At 44.3% G+C, this 17,206-nt stretch overlaps 1 protein-coding gene and 1 non-coding gene across 2 annotated transcripts in view; both read right to left on the reverse strand.

The window, feature by feature from the left end:
- Positions 1–565: 565 nt before the first annotated feature.
- Positions 566–639, reverse strand: TRNAT-AGU (transfer RNA threonine (anticodon AGU)). The gene has a single exon. It is a non-coding gene; the product is annotated as a tRNA-Thr (tRNA).
- A 1,887-nt stretch (positions 640–2,526) lies between these two features.
- The window catches only part of WDR88 (WD repeat domain 88), a 30,494-nt gene continuing 15,814 nt past the window's right edge, over positions 2,527–17,206 (reverse strand). Inside the window, exons 8-11 of the mRNA XM_066350206.1 lie at positions 16,103–16,185; positions 14,591–14,659; positions 4,669–4,761; positions 2,527–2,823 (exon numbers count right to left, since the gene is read on the reverse strand). Coding sequence (XP_066206303.1) covers positions 2,632–2,823; positions 4,669–4,761; positions 14,591–14,659; positions 16,103–16,185 — 437 coding nt within the window. The 3' untranslated portion in view covers positions 2,527–2,631. The remainder of the gene's footprint in view (positions 2,824–4,668; positions 4,762–14,590; positions 14,660–16,102; positions 16,186–17,206) is intronic.

Raw genomic sequence — 17,206 nt, forward strand, 5'->3', positions numbered from 1 at the left:
ATTTGAGACAGACTGATGGCATGACTGCTTTTTCTGCAGCTCGTGAAACTAAACTGTTGAGAGGCTGACATGAATTCCGTTCAGTTTGACGTGAGAATTCCTGTGTAACTTTTTTATTATTATTATTACAATGCCTCATCGCGTCCCCAGAGACTGCGATGCAATAGCTCTAGGCCAGGGCCCGCGACCGTGTATTTTCACGCAGCCGAGCCTTAGGGCGCAGCCGCACACCGAGGCCCCTGGAGAAATGAGCTCCAAATCCGGAGTCCTGCTTGATCTGTTCCCCCCCGGGGCCCTGTCGGCCGCTGCCCATATCGCGCGCCGTGGCAACCGTGGAGTTCTGCGCTTCCTCATGGAGGGACGACTCCGCTTGGTGGCGGGGACGGAGATTGTGTCGCAGTTCTCGAGACCCGAGGCAGACTGCAGGGAGGGCCAGGGGCCCGCCCAACCGCAAGGCAATGGCTTCTCAGAATCACCCTAACACTCCCAAAATTGGGAGAAGGGAAAGGGGGCAAGCCAAAATTGGAAATTGGGCAAAACTTGAGTATGTTCGGGTACTCGGTTGAGGCACCGCTGGGATTCGAACCCAGGATCTCCTGTTTACTAGACAGGCGCTTTAACCAACTAAGCCACGGCGCCGCCCGCAAGTGCACCGCGCGTTTCTATTCCTCATCACTATTTACTCCATCAGTCGCACGCATGCGCACAAGTTTTACCAGCAGCACGCGCATGCGTGGTATCGGTCTTTGTTTACACACGCGGCTGTGGTGGAGTTGTAGACACCGAAATCTGAGACTCTCAAGGCGCGGGGTGGGTGGAACCCCGGCAGTGTTCTCTCCCTGGTCTTTGTAGTGTCCGCGTCCCGGCGTGGAGCCAGGGGGGCTTCCTTCTCTGGGAGATATTAGCGCAAGGCCCTGGCCTTCTGCCCTCCAGAGCTGGCGCAGGCAACTCCACCGGGCTGTCCAGCGATGCCGAGTCCCCTCCCGCTCCGGAAATCCCCGCTACGCCGACACCGCGCGGCTGCCGGCTGCGCCCACGTTGGGTCAGGGCGCACACCCCGAGGTGGTCCCGCGGTACCACGCCTCGCACCCATCCCACTGGTACCCTTCCAGACGACCCACCTCGGCCGCACTCTGACCATTGGTGTCGCCGGCCCTGTCATCGTGGAGTCTCATCTACCCGCCTGTCAAGACCAGACCCGTGGCTTCTATTGGGCCGCTTCACCGACGGACCCTGAGAGGGCAGAGTCCGCGGACGCAGGGATCAAGAGCTTCGAGGAGCCCAGGCTACTGGCCTTGGAGCACCACCAACACCATGATTGGGGAGGATTCTGCTGCAAGACAAGGCTTTACCCACCCAAGCTTCTCACTTGCCCAGTGTGGGTCCCCTCACTCAGACACATTGCCCCAGTACTTTAGGGGACCTTTGAGCAACCACAAAACCATACACTACTTACTAATCCTTAAGCCAGCAATTCCTCAGATGGGAGAGGCTCATCCACAGAAAAGTTGTTTCTGCAAAAATACATGCACAAGAAGGTTCACTCCCATATTATTTGTGATAGCAAACAAACGAGAAACAACCTAATGCCCATCAATGAGGGCCGTGTTGGTGTATGTAGTCCACCCATCCTTCACAGCGGAGGGAAGAAGACACCTGTGCATGCCTTCTTCTGTCGGAAACCCAAGACCACTAGCAATACGACTTCTCTTTGAAGAAGAACCGAATTGCTAAGAGCGCCAGAGTTTTGATATGTTCACACATCATTCGTATAAATAAATGAATAACTACCGACCAGACTGCTTTAGTCTGAGCAGTCACCAGGGTTGTGACGGAGGAGGGCATTACTCAGCACAACAGGACTTGCCCAAAGAATAACGAACAGGTTATGGTGCTCCTGAGCAGTATTATTGGATGCCAGTCAATTGACACTAAAATCCACCAATTAAGTATTTAAAAAGGACCAATGGGCATACAAATGGTATTTTATGGAAATCATGTAATACCAAATGGAAAAGGGGGCCCTTCATGTTTGTCAACTGAAATCTTCACTACCGAAGTAATTATGTTGTAGATACGCTGTGGAAGCAGGAAGAGGGCGGTCTGTGTGCATGGGCATGCTGGAAATGGAAGTCTGGGTTGGATAGCATGAAACATTCTGTGATGGAGATGCCCACCACCTGCCTGCGTAACCAGACCTTCCTCTGCTCTAGGCAGGTGGCTATCTGAGAGCATTAAGGAGGCACCCACAGTCTCCACAGAGGGGGCCCCACACATCTTACTCTTTATTCCACCAGCCCCTGAGGGTTGCCTTATAGGGCAACTCCAGGGCCCAGAATGGGAATCCAGATGTGTCTCGATGAACACCAGGACATAAAGCTTATAACAGCAAGAATGCTTCTGGAATTCACAAGCACACTCATTTTCCAAAAGGATATAGTTTTATTCTGCTGAAAACTAAAAATAAAGCATCCAATCCCATTCAGTAAGGGTGCTGTGTGCTGAGGAGGCAGCACAGTGGTGGGAGCCCGGCCCCAGTCTGACAGGCCCACCCAGCCAGGGAAGGGCCCAAGAGAAAGGTCCTTGCAGAGTCCTGAAACCTACACGACAGGTGGCCTGTGCTTAAGCCACTCAAAGGGCCTGGTGGCCATCAGTCATCCTTGCCTGGGCTGCATCCCTTGCCGGTGAGTCCTCTTCTGATGATGATAATGAGGCTTCTGCTGACAAGTCTTTTGTTTCCATCCGGCAAAACACACATTTGGTGACTGTTTCAGAAAAGACATCACTTTCATAGACAGAGAAAGGCCTGTCACATTCTTCACACTGATGTGAAATATTTTTTAAAAAGCGGAAAGGAGATGCTAGTCAGAGAGAATCAAGACATGGCAGTTAGAATTCTCCCACCCAATCCAGCCACCTTGGATTAGGTCAAGGCGAGGGCTGCCTCTCCTCTATGAGGTCTCTCTACCCATACAAGGGTGGAAATTGCAGGCCACCAAGATGAGCACAGGCTACTCCCTCTCTTCCCCCCAAAAGCTATGCAGGTACTGCCAGCCCACGTTTCCTGCCATGGGGGTCCTGAAAGCAGGACGGTAAGCCATTTGGCAATGGAGAGGACAGGGCAGAGGGGTTTAACCCCATCTCTGCTCTGTGCAGAGCAGAACTATAGGATGAAGGGGATATCCTAAATCCTTGACATCCGCAGTCTTACAGAACTACGAGAAGCAAATTAGCACAAGTTCTGAACAAAGCGGGAATTTCTACTAGATGGTGGAGGTGCCGAGCATCCTCCTTCACTTTGGCGCCTGTTCCTGGCCAAAGCACACAGAGAACAGTGGACACCAGAGCACAGCTCACTCACTACATCTGCTTCCCACAAACAAGTGAGCAACCACGGAGTGGGCTCTCAGGCCATGAGCAGAGATCTCTCAGGAGTCCCAGCCACAGCACAGTCCTCTGAAACAAGCCTGCAAGATGGCATGCCCCTGCCCTGGCGCCTCAACACCCTGTGCTCTGCCTACTTCAGGACACTAAGACCCACAGGAGAGACGGGGCAAACTCTGTATAGGGCAGGGCCTCTGGGAAATCCAGCCTCTGAGAAAACCAGCCTTTTCTAAAATTAAAACTTCTTTATTCTACAGTATAATTTCTCATGATCCAACCTCAGAATGGCAGGGCTCAGAGGAGGCAGCTCCCGCTGGCAAGTGGAGGACATGGGCAAGTACTACTCTCTAGCTAGACAGCTTCTAGGGCTGAGGGCCAACCTGGCCACAGAGGCCATGAGAACCAGCTGGCCGCAAAGACGAGGTCCACGTGGGCCCCACCCCTCGCTTCCCTTCCCCGTGGTGCTGTTCCCAAATTAGTCGTTCCCAGAAGCAGTGGCTCCGAGCCAGAACTTCTGAGAGGAGACAAGCCCCGGTGGCTGTAGGATTCCAAGGGAAGGAAGACTCAAGAGGGCCGAGCACAGACTCCTTAGCCTCTTAAGGCAGCAGCCAGGTATCTGCTCTGTGGTCCCAGCAGGGACAGGCCTCCACTGCTCAGGAAGAACCTCTGTGGCCAGCCCCAGCTGCACCTGGTGAAGCAGATGTGCCCACTCTACCACCAAGATCTTTCACTAGAGAAACATAGGAACCTGAGCCCCTTCCATGAGAAATGGGACACTGAAGCTGGCCAGAGGGCCTGCTGCCGGAGGCTCACAGTGTCCAGCTGTGTGCCCAGTGCTCCCTCAGGCCTCATTTCCCAGTCCCCCTCAACTCAACTGCACCAGGCTCACTCCTGCCCCATGGTCTCCACACTGGCTGTTCTCTCTGCTGGGAAGTTCTTCCCCTGGTCATCTGCACATCTCACTCCCTCACCACCTTCAAGTCTCTGAATAAATGTCACTTTCTCAATGAGACCTACCCTTAGAAATACACCAACCTCCAACTTCTCATTCCCTTTCCCTGTTATTCTCTAAATTACTTATCACCATGTGAGTCACTAAATATTTTTTTCTAGTTTCTTTGTTTTTTCTCCCCTTTTAGAATTTGAGCTAACTCAGGGCCAGGATTGCAATCTGTTCATGGTTTTATCCCCAGTTGCTAAAAAAAAAGTTTATTCGAAGAGTAAATTAATTGTAGTGGTAACTAATGAAAGCTTTCACTGGGCTTAACTTTACCCAGTACCAACCTGTTTCACGTTTAAGCCCAGGGCCGTTTTGTTCTGCATTACCAGAGGAATTTGGTCAATTTCTTCAATATTCCATAGTCTCATGGTCCGATCCTAGAACAAGTTAAACAGCAAACCAGCAGTCACAACATGGGCTCTTAAGGGGCAGACCCAGAGAGGAGCATCACATCAGGTTACATATGTAGGAGCAACCTACAAAGGAGCAGTTAGGGCGACCAACTGCCTCAGTTTCTCCAATACCTTTTCAGCTTTTGCTCTGCAAGTCCCGTGTCCCAGAAAACCCTGTCAGGGTACAAAAAGTCCCATTTTTTAGCAATGGGTGTGGAAATTCATAATAACAGAAAGCAAAATATTTTCAGTGCCAAATGGATATGTATAGATGATCCACACCTTCCATAGGTCAATCACTGTTTTCCACAATTTGCAGTTTACAATACTAGATTATCAATTATTGTGATGCAACTTAACTATTCAAAGTGACTGCTTTGTAATTCTGGGTCTTAACAGTTTGCCTTTGATTCTACCTGTGGATTAATTATTGTGCTTTGTTTCAAGATAGTGCTGGTAGAATTCTGAATATTGTGAATATTGTGGTTACATTTTGTAAGAGTTAGGATAATAAAAATGAGAACAATTACAAAACCAGTGCCAGCATGAGCCAGACAGCACCAGAAAAGGAGGCTATACAACTGTGTTTAATGACAGATAAGCAGTCATGTAAAACCAGATTGGGCGGTAAATAACCAGAACAAAGCATACTGCACAGTATGCAGAAAATAACGGGATTAGATTTAGTGGAGAAGGGGATGTGAAAAGCACATATGGTCACTGAGATGAGATGAGACAGGCAAGTTCTAAATTATTCAAAAGTTTTTCACTTCCCACAACGGTACCCATGTGAAATATATATATATTTATATATATATAGTATTCAGTATATATAGTATCGATAATATATATATACGTGTATATATATATTCGATAGTATTCAATATATATAGTGTTCAGATTGGAAAAGAAGTAAAACTATTTCTATTTGAAGATTATATAACCTTGGATATAGAAAATCCTAAGAATTCACTAAAAAGCCATTAGAACTAACAAGCTCAGTTGGATTGCAGAATATAAAATCAATACACAAAACTCAATTGTAGCTGGACCTGTGTTGGCGCAGTGGATAGAGTGTCAACATGGAATGCTGAGGTCGCTGGTCTGAAACCCTTGGATTGCCTGGTCAAGGCACATATGACAAGCAAGCAATGAACAGTTAAAGTGAAGCAACCATGAGTTGATACTTCTTGCTCCCTCCTCCTCTCTTTGAAAAATCAATAAATAAAAACTTTTTTAAGAAAAAGAATTTTTAAAAAATAGTATTTTTATGCATTTGCAGTAAACCATCTGAAAATGCAATTAAATAAACAATTCCAGCCTAACCAGGCAGTAGGGCAGTGGATAGAGTGTCAGACTGGGATGCAAAGGACCCAGGGTTTGTTTGTTTTTTAATTTTTTTTTTACTTATTTTTATTGGGGTTTTTTTTGAAATTTTTTAAAATTAATTTTAATGGGGTGACATTGATAAATCAGGGTACATATGTTCAGAGAATACATCTCTAGGTTATTTTGACATTTGATTATGCTGCATTCCCATCACCCAAAGTCCAATTGTCTTCCGTCACCTTCTAACTGGTTTTCTTTGTGCCCCTCCCCTCCCCCAACCCCCTCCCTCCACACTCTTGTCCACATCTCTGAGTCTCATTTTTATGTCCCACCTATGTATGGAATCATATAGTTCTTAGTTTTTTCTGATTTACTTATTTTGCTCAATATAATGTTATCAAGATCCATCCATGTTGTTGTGAATGATCCGATGTCATCATTTCTTATGGCTGAGTAGTATTCCATAGTATATATGTACCAAAGCTTTTTTTTTTTTTTTTTGTATTTTTCTGAAGTTGGAAACAGGGAGGCAGTCAGACTCCCACATGTGCCCGACCGGGATCCACCCAGCATGCCCACCAGGGGGTGATACTCTGCCCATCTGGGGCATTGCTCTGTTGCAACCAGAGCCATTCTAGTGCCTAAGGCAGAGGCCACAGAGCCATCCTCAGCACCCGGGCCAACTTTGCTCCAATGGAGTCCTGGCTGCGGGAGGGGAAGAGAGAGACAGAGAGGAAGGAGAGGGGGAGGGGTGGAGAAGCAGATGGGCGCTTCTCCTGTGTGGCCTGTTCGGGAATCGAACCTGGGATTCCTGCACGCCAGGCCGATGCTCTACCACTGAGCCAACCAGCCAGGGCCTACCAAAGCTTTTTAATCCACTTGTCCACTGACGGACACTTGGGCTGTTTCCAGATCTTCGCTATTGTGAACAATGCTGCCATAAACATGGGGGTGCATTTCTTCTTTTCAAACAGTGCTATGGTGTTCTTGGGGTATATTCCCAGAAGTGGTATAGCTGGGTCAAAAGGCAGTCCGATTTTTAATTTCTTGAGGAATCTCCATACTGTTTTCCACAGTGGCTGCACCAGTCTGCATTCCCACCAGCAGTGCAGGAGGGTTCCCTTTTCTCCACATCCAGAGGACCCAAATTTGAAACCCCAACGTCACCTGCTTGAGTGCGGGCTCACCAAGTAGAGCGCAGGGCTGCTGGCATGAGCATGGGATCATAGACATGACCCATGGTCACTGGTGTGAGCCCAAAGGTCGCTGGCTTGAACTCAAGATTTCTAGCTTGAGCAAGGGGGTCACTCACTCTGCTGTAGCCCCCGATCAAGGCACATATAAGAAAGCAATCAATGAACAACTAAGGAACCACAATGAAGCATTGATGCTTCTCATCTCTCTCCCTTCCTGTCTGTTTCTATCTGTCCCTCTCTCTGTCTCTGTCACACACATACACACACACACACACACACACACACACACACACACACACAAATCCACTTAGCATCAAAAGAAATAAACACCTCACCTGTGGTGGCACAGTGGCTAAAGTGTCGACCTAGCCCTGACCAGGCAGTGGTGCAGTGGATAGAGCGTCGGACTGGGATGCTGAGGACCCAGGTTCGAGACCCTGTGGTTGCCAGCCTGAGCATGGGCTCATCTGGTTCAAGCAAGGCTCACCAGCTTGAGCCCAAGGTCGCTGGCTTGAGCAAGAGGTTACTCTGTCTGCTGTAGCGCCCCGGTCAAGGCACATATAAAAAATCAATCAATGAACAACTAAGGAGCAGCAACTAAGAATTGATGTTTCTCATCTCTCTCCCTTCCTGTCTGTCACTATCTGTCCCTCTCTCTGACTCTCTATCTCTGCCACACACACAAAAAAGTGTCGACCTAGTATGCTGAAATCACCAGTTTGAAACCCTGGACTTGCCTAGTCAAGGCACATATGGAAGTTGATGCTTCCTGCTCCTCCCCGCCCCCTCTTAAAATTTTTTTATAAAGGAATAAAATACTTAGAAATAAGTTTAACAAAAGAAGTGCAAAACTCACAGACCAAAATCTAAAAATTATTACTGAACCTAAAGAAGACATAAATTGAAAGATATCCCATGTTCAATAAAACAGAAAACAATATTGGTAAGATGACAATACCCCCCAAAATGATCTACAGATTCAACACAATCACTATGAAAATTCCAGCTGACTCCTTCCAGAAATTCACTAATTAATCCTAAAATCCATATGGAAATTCAAGGGACCTAGATTAGGCAAAAAAGTCTTGAACAAGAACAACTTTGGAGGACTCATACTTTCCCATTTCAAAACTTAGTACAAAGCTACAGTTATTAAGACAGAGTGGTTCAGGCACAAGGCTAGAAAGATAGGTCCAGCAGATAGGTCCAGGCAGTTTTTAGAGCAGTGAAACTATTCTATGATACATATATTATACTGTAATGGTGGCTACATGACATGCATTTTGTGAAACCCATATAACACAGAGAGTGAAACAAATCATAGACTTTAGTTAATCATATACCAGCATTGGTTCATCGGTTATAACAAACATACCACAGTTAATACAAGATAATAATAATGAAAGCTGTCAGGAGACGGGGTACTTGGAAACTCTCTTTACTGTTTGCTCAATTTTTCTGTAAATCTAAAGCTTCTTTAAAAAATAAAATCTAGTTTTTTATAACACAGCACCAGTGCTTCTAAAAAAATAGTGATTGCTAAATTCATTTGGAAATACTATCAAATGAACATCCATTATCAAATCAGTCTTATGTCACTGAATAGTCAGCAGAACAGTGCCCTTCCCCCAGAGAAGTCTACACCCTAATGGCAGAACCTGTGAACATAATCACAACGATCCTTAAAAGTAGAACATTCAGTCAGAGGAAGCTGTGACTGTGGAAGAAAGGCACAGAGAGAAGCACTGTTGCTGGCTTTGCAGATGGAAGAAGAGGCCACATGCCAAGAAATGTGGGTGGTTTCTAGAAGCTGGAAAGGGCAGGAAATTGATTATCCCTTTGAGCCTTCAGAAGGGAATAGAGTCTTGTTGACACCTTGATTTCAACCCAGTGAGACCTTGCCACACTTCTATTTTACAGAACTATAAGATATTAAATTTAATTTGAGTGGTAAAGTTTGTAGTGATTTATTATAGCAACAATAAAAAACCAACACACATGTAATGTTACATTTCCTGACCCAGCAGTAACAGCTAAATGTCCTGTGGGAGAACAGAAGGGAAAAGTTTGGTTACGTATGTGTTGGCCCCTTGCAGCACAGAGCTGTCAGATTCTACCAATAATCATACTGCCTATAGAATATCAAGTGATTTGTCCAATCATGGCAACAAAAAGAATGTGATTTGTCCAATCATGGTAACAACAGAAATGTTCCCCTAGTTCTTATTTTGATTTAAAAGTTGGAGCTTTCAAATCATCTTCTTGATTTCTGAGAAGATTTTAATGAAACTGCAGAGAACATAAAACAGAAGCATGTTGACATTTTATCCAAATACAAACTAAACATTTACATATTCAGCAGACAATGCAAATGTAAATTCTGGCAAATTCTATTCAGTCTACTAACTTCTTACCAAAGTAAATGAAAAGATCTTACCTATTAAATGTCCTGTACATCATGCATATACACAGCACTCCTAAAAAAGTATATGATTTGCTTAACTGTGGTGCTGGGTTTTTCATAAAAGTTTTGTTTTTGTTTTGAGAGGAGTGGAGATATTGAGACAGACTCCCACCTATGCCCTGACCGGGATCCACATGGCAGCTCCTTCTTGGACTGATGCTCAAGTACCGAGCTATTTGTAGTGCCTAAGGCTGACCTGCCTCAGTATCCAGGCTGATGCTTGAACCAATCGAGCCACTGAGTGCAGGAAGGGAAGGGGAAAGAAGGAGGAGAGGCAAGGGGAGAGAAACAGATGGTCGCTTCTCCTGTGTGCCCTGACCAGGAATCAAACCTGGGATGTCCATACACTGGGCCAATGCTCTATCCACTGAGCCACTGGCCAGGGTCAATAAAAGTATTTAGTCTGTGAACAAAAAAGTGCTCTGTAATAAATCTGACAAGCTCAAGTGACCGAAAGTAACTTCACAGGGTGATCCGATTACAAATTCCTAACTGAGCAGGTCATGGTGGATAGTCATTCTCCAGGGATATAACTTTCTTAGTAAAAGGTCTGTCTTTACCGTAAATAAGCACTCTAATTTAACATAGTACTAGACATTCTATCACAGCAATCAGACCAAAGAAAGAAACAGAAGACATCAAAATTGGAAAAAGAGAAATAAAGTTGTCTTTGTTTACAGATGATGTAATCTAATATTTAGAAAATCCTAAAGGCTACACACACACACACACACACACACACACACACACAAAACCTGTTGGAAGTAATCAACAAATTCAGTCAAGTTGTAGGATACAAAATCAACATACAAAAATCAATGTGGCCTTTCCAGCAATGACAACCTCCCCACAACAACATGCCTCTCACTAAGGATCTCCTCCGTCCTTCCCCAGAAGAGGAGAAGAAACACAAGTGCCTGCTGCACTGTCCTCTGTCAGCCTGCAGGAGGAAAGCAAGGCTGACAGAGGGAGCAGCACCAAAATCGCCTTGAATCAAGACGAGGGAAAACCATGCTAATAAGTACATTTTGGATTTTTTTTAAAAAATCAGTTGTGTTTTTATACACTAACAATGAAAATGAATACAGAAAACAATCTCATTCACAATAGCATCAAAAACAATAAAATACTTAGGAATAATTTTAACAAAGAAGGTGAAAGATATATACAGTGTGTCCGTAAAGTCATGGTGCACTTTTGACCAGTCAGAGGAAAGCAACAAAAGACGATAGAAATGTGACATCTGCACCAAATAAAGGAAAACTCTTCCAGTTTTATACCTATTCAGTGCAGTTCGATGTGGGCTCACGCACAGATTTTTTAGGGCTCCTTAGGTAGCTATCCCATATAGCCTCTACAGACTCGTCACTGACTGATGGCCTACCAGAACGGGGTTTCTCCACCAAACTGCCAGTTTCCTTCAACTGCTTATCCCACCGAGTAATGTTATTCGCTGTGGTGGCACTTCGTTATAAATGCGCCGATATTCATGTTGCACTTTGGCCACAGATTCGAATTTAGCAAACCACAGAACACACTGAACTTTCCTCTGTACCGTCCACATCTCAACTGGCATGGCCGTGGGCTGCTACGCTGTATACACGGTGTTACATCATCATCTGTGCATGTGCACATGCTGCCACATCATCCTACAGAAACTGGGAGGGTTTTCCTTTTATTTGGTGCAGATTGCATATTTCTGTCATCTTTTGTTGCTTTCCTGTGACTGGTCAAAAGTGCACCATAACTTTACGGACACACTGTATTCTGAAAGCTGTGGCCCTGGCCAGTTGGCTCAGTGGTAGAGCATCAGCACTGCGTGTGGAAGTCCCGGTTCAATTCCCAGTCAGGGCACACAGGAGAGTGCGACCATCTGCTTCTCCACCCTTCCCCCTGTCCTTCCTTGCTGTCTCTCTCTTCCTCTTCTGCAGCCAGGGCTCCATTGGAGCAGAGTTGGCCCAGGCGCTGAGGACAGCTCCATGACCTTCGCCTCAGGCGCAGAATGGCTCCAGCCACAAAGGAGCAATGCCCCAGATGGGCAGAGCATTGCCCCCTAGTGGGCATGCCAGGTGGATCCCAGTAGGGCGCATGCGGGAGTCTGTCTCTCTGCCTCCCCGCTTCTAACTTCGGAAAAATACAAAAAAGAAAGAAAGAAAACTGCAAGACTTTGATTAAAGAAATTGAAGAAGGCACAAAGAAATAGATCAAAAAGAATTAACAGAGCCATCTATAGATTCAATGCAATCCATATCAAAATTTCAGCAGCATTTTTTATAAACATAGAAAAAACAATCCCAGAATTTTTGTGGACCCACAAAAGACCCCAAATAGCCAAGGCAATCTTGAGAAAGAAGAACAAAGCTGGAGACATCACATTACCTGATATCAAACTATACTACAAAATTATAGTAATCAAACAGTGAGGTACTGGCATAAAAGTAGAGAACCCAGAAATAAACCATCACATATCCAGTCAACTAATATTTGACAAGGGAACCAAGAGAATTCAATAAGGAAGTGTTCATTAATCTGGATAACCTCATGCAGAAAAATTAAATGAGACCCCTATCTCAAACCACTCACAAAAAGTAATGAAAAAAAATATAAGGCTCAATAGTGTAAAACTCCTGGACATTGATCTTGCAATGATTTTTGGATATAACACCAAAAGCACAAGAAACAAAAGCAAAAATAAATAAGTGGGACTATAGCAAACTAAAAAACTTCTGCACAGAAAAAAAAATCAACAAAATGAAAAGGAGGCTTGTGGAATGGGAGAAAATATTTGCAAATCATGTATCTGACAAAAGGTTAATATTCAAAATATACAAAGAACTTATACAACTCAGTAACAAAAAATAAAAATTTCCATTAAAAAATGGGCAGAGGAACTAGACATTTCTCCAAAGAAGACATACAAAGGGTTAACAGGTACATGAAAAGGTGCTCAATATTGCTAATAATCAAGGAAATGCAAATCAAAACCACAATGAGATACTACCGACACCTGTTAGAAAGGCTATCACCAAAATGACAAGAGATAAGTGTTGATGAGGATGTGGAGAAAAGGGAGCCCTTGTGTACTACTATTGGTGGAAATGTAAATCGATACAGCCACTATGGAAAACAGTATGAAGGTTCCTCAAGAAATTAAAGATACAACTACCATATGACCCAGCAATCCCAACCTAAGTGTTTGTCAATGGATGAATGGATAAGAAAGATGTGGCATGTATATAATATTATTCAGACAGAAGAAACTTTTGCATGTGCAGCAACATGAACAGACCTGAGGGCATAAGGCTAAGTGAAATAATTCAGACTGAGAAAGACAAACACTGAGTGACCTCACCTATAGTAAAACCTAAAAAACCAAATTCATAGAAACAGAGAGTAAGTAGAGTGCTGTTTACCAGCAGTTAGGGATGGAAGAAATGGGGAGATACTGGTCAAAAGGTACCAACTTCCAGTTATAAAATGAATAATTTTGGGTGATCTAACATACAGCTTAGTGATTAGAGTTAGTAATATTGTATCATATACTTGAAACTTGATAGAGTATAGATCATAGATGTTCTCACCACAAAAAAGAAATAGTACTTATGTAATATGAAGAAGGGATTAGCTAAGGCTATGGTGGTTATCATTTGGCAATATATAAGTGTATCAAATTAACATGTTGTACAACTTAAACTTACATAATGTTATATGTCAATTATATCTCAATAAAGCTAGAATATATAAATATATAAATAAATATAAGTAATATCTAATTAGTCAAACCTATAGTATTTATATCCTATTTTATAAAGTCTTACATTTATGTATTTCAAGAATATAGAATGACACAACCTACAAAATTTTAAAATACAATAAAGACGTTTTTAAAGTCTAAATAAATTGCGGTATCAGTGGGTAAAAAGAAACATTATAAAATATTTTTTGTATTTTCCTTAAACATGTTTAATTAGTTCTCGTAATTACTACTAAGAGCTGCTGTTAACCAGTCCCACTGTTGTTTCATTTAAATCACATTTATGCAACAGAAAAATAAAAAATACAGAAGACAATTTCAAGTAAACATTTATTTTTTTATATTTTGTTTTACATTTCTACTTCTTTTTCAGCTTTACTGAGATATAATTGACAATCACTTATCTTAACTTGATATTAAAATAATAACACATAGGTATAAAATTTTTATTATGTGTCATTTATTATGGTTTTCCTGTCAGGTATGGTGGTATCTGGGGTTGTCTCCCTGACAAGTTGGTCATGATAGGCATAGTCTTGCCCACAGTCTCATAGATCTAGAAACTCCCAACCTAGAGGATAACATGTCCCTAAGAAAGGCGAGGGTCAGGGTGACCCCCTTCTTCTCTGGTGCTGCCGCCTAAAGGAGCCCTCAGGATATCCCGTGGGAGCTGTCTGTGCCATTAAAATGGGAATCCGGGGATCTACTGAGGTACAGAAGGAAGTCCCACCTGCGACCTCAGGGTGTCTCTGCTGCTTGTCTGCAAGCTGAGCCTTGCCCTCCAAGGCTCCTTGTTGGCTTTTGTACTCACCAGTCTGGCCAGGCTCTTGCTCTAATAAACTCAATCATCAGAGGTGCAGACACAAAAATACTTAGCTACTCTGCATATGAGCAGACAGAGGGACCTGCTTTTCATGTGCAGGCAGCCCCCTGGATGGGGGTGGCCTGGCCAGGTGTGGCCCTCAGACTGAGCCTGCCCACGGATTTTACTTGACAATTGCACTTCTGTTATCATCAGTTTTCACAAATGCAGTAGAGACTTTAAGTCACTGAAAGGTTGGCCACTTTTACCTTTGAAGCAGATAAAATCCACTTCTTGTTGTTGCTAATGGCAACATCCATCACCCAGTCATCATGACCCTGAAGAAAAATAGAATTTTAACAAGGATGGAAAAGCTTTTGTAAGAACAACTAAAGTGGTGAAGAACCCAATGTGGCTTACATTTCAGGGGAACTAATTGTGCTTCCTTGGTTTCACCAAGGACAATTAAGGCAGACTACAGAGTGTAAAGGCTTGTGATACGCATGTATGTCATGGCATCGTGTGTGTTAACAACAGCAGGATGGGAAAAGAATTATTGAATTCCGAGCTAGTACCAGAGCACCGCTTGCAGGTTTTTGCTTGCTTTCTTTATTCTAAGAAATACAACTCAGGGGTCCAATCAGTGAGGAGGCTTTTGGCTTCAATAACTGCAAAGAAGAGAAACACCATTGCTGGGACAGACACTTAATGCCGGGTCAGGGCTCTGTGTTAGTGTCCTTATCGTTCTCCAGGCTTTCCATTATGGAAAGAGGCAGACAGTGAGGCAATGTGGTTTGGTAAGAGGACAGGGAACAGAGAGACGGTTAAGCTGCTGTGAATTGCAAAGGGACAGGAATTTGAGAGGGGGGTGGAGAGAGAGGGAGGTGAGAGGAGGAGCAAAGTGATCTGAACAAACTCATAGGAAGACAAAAGGATTGCATTTTAAGCACAGGAAGTCTGGACATTCAGTTTTAAGCCATTGATTTGCTGTGATGTAAACTCCCTTTGCCTCTCCAAACTCTCAGAGAAGAGAGCTCAGGTAGACCAACCCTGGGAGCCTGAACGTTGTGGTATCAAGGGGACATCATCTATATTTGGGTCACAGGGAACAGAGAGACCAAGGCTCATGGATGCAAGCATTCCCTGACAAAGGTGGCCATGACATCACAGGATCAGAAAGTATGCAGACATTTGGGGGAGGGGGCACCTGGAACAGAGGCACTGCAGGGACCAATCCTGGGACTGCCTGACCTGGCTGTGTTAGATAACCCATCCCCTATTCTAATGCTACTTCGAGTGGCACCTTCTCTAACTTGCAGCCAAAAGCACTCAACTGACACCCTCCATTTTGGAGCACCACAGTTTTCCATGCATGCCTCATTACGGCATGTAGCCTTCTGCTCAGTCATTTCTGCTGTTCTTAGACACTTTCCCATCTCTGAGTTTTTGTATTTGCTGTTCCATCTATTAGGAATGCCCTCTACCAAGATCCTCACTCATCCAATCCTTCCTTGCCATCTGGTCCTCAGCTCAAAGGCCACCTTCTCCATTCAGCCCTCCCTACCCACCCCCTGTGAATTAGCCCCCACAGTCTGTTTCTATCACATCATCACCCTATTATGGTTTCTTTATTTCACACATCACTGTTGGTGGCTCCCCACAGAGGTGTCAGCTCCATAGGGGACATCTGGGTCTGCTGACTCCCTAGCATCCAGCAGCACCCAGCATGGAATGACTAAGGAATGAAGCTCAGATTTTCTACCTGATGCTGGTATGGGTACCTTCAAAGAGAGCTTCCGGTAGACGTCTCCTACATCCCAAATAGCCACAGTCCTGTCGAACCCGCCAGATATGAGAAAGGATGCTGCAACACAAAATAAAAGAGTCTAGAGGGGTCATCGTCCCCCAGGCAATGGCTTCCTCCTGTGGTGAGGTCAAAGCAGGCTGAGGCTGCGTTAGTGGTGCCGTGGCTCACTCTGAGTACATGCTGACCCCTTCTTGGTGGTTCAGCCAGTCCCAGTTACAGTCGGTTCTCATTATTAATGGTAGTTATATTCAGTCAAGTCATCACAAGCACTGAATTAGCAAATACTGAACCATTGCTCCTAAGGAAAATACAGGGTTAGGTTCCTGTGAGGCTCTGTTCACACTTTCTTAACGGATCAATCCCTAACCTTGTTTTAAGTCTGTTTCTGTTCAAAGACACCTTATTTGATATATATTATTTATCCATCAACACTGAATTCGTGGTCACCAGCACTATAATTCGTGCCTGAAGGAAGCTTCTCTAACGTGTGTTTTCCCTGTAAAGCACATCACAGCCTTCCTGCACTTAGGAATGCCAGGCAGCACTCCAGCGCTATGCTAGAGGGCCATTTCTAAACAGCAAAATCACCAACTACAAGCTCAAACTGAAAAACGTGGCCCTCAATACTCCACAAAAAGTCCACTATACAATAGGAGAGGTGAAACAAGAAGGCAGTGAGTTACCTTGTTCCACTTCTTCAGGCACGAATGTGTGCACAGCTAACTCAAACTTGTCACTGCACTTCACATACCCACGCATGACCACAAAAGTGCTGTGAGTATTGACTTTAGGTTACAAATAAATTTTAGCCAGTAGGTGAAATCACAAATATGGAATCCGCAAATAGTGACAGTCGACTGTCAATTCTGAACCCAATAAAGCAAAGGACAGAAACTGGTGGGGTGTCTCATAGTGGGGTCTGACTTACACATACAGAGGCTGCTTCTGAAGACGGAAAGTGATTCAGAGAAACCCTTCCATTTCTCAAGTCAGACCCTCACTGTGTGTGTACTGGCTGGGTGTCCCACACACACACTTCATGAGGATGGAGGAGTGTAACTTTGGCTCCTGAGTATCA

The sequence above is a fragment of the Saccopteryx leptura genome, chromosome 9 (assembly GCF_036850995.1).
Source record: "Saccopteryx leptura isolate mSacLep1 chromosome 9, mSacLep1_pri_phased_curated, whole genome shotgun sequence".
Lineage (NCBI taxonomy): Eukaryota > Metazoa > Chordata > Mammalia > Chiroptera > Emballonuridae > Saccopteryx > Saccopteryx leptura.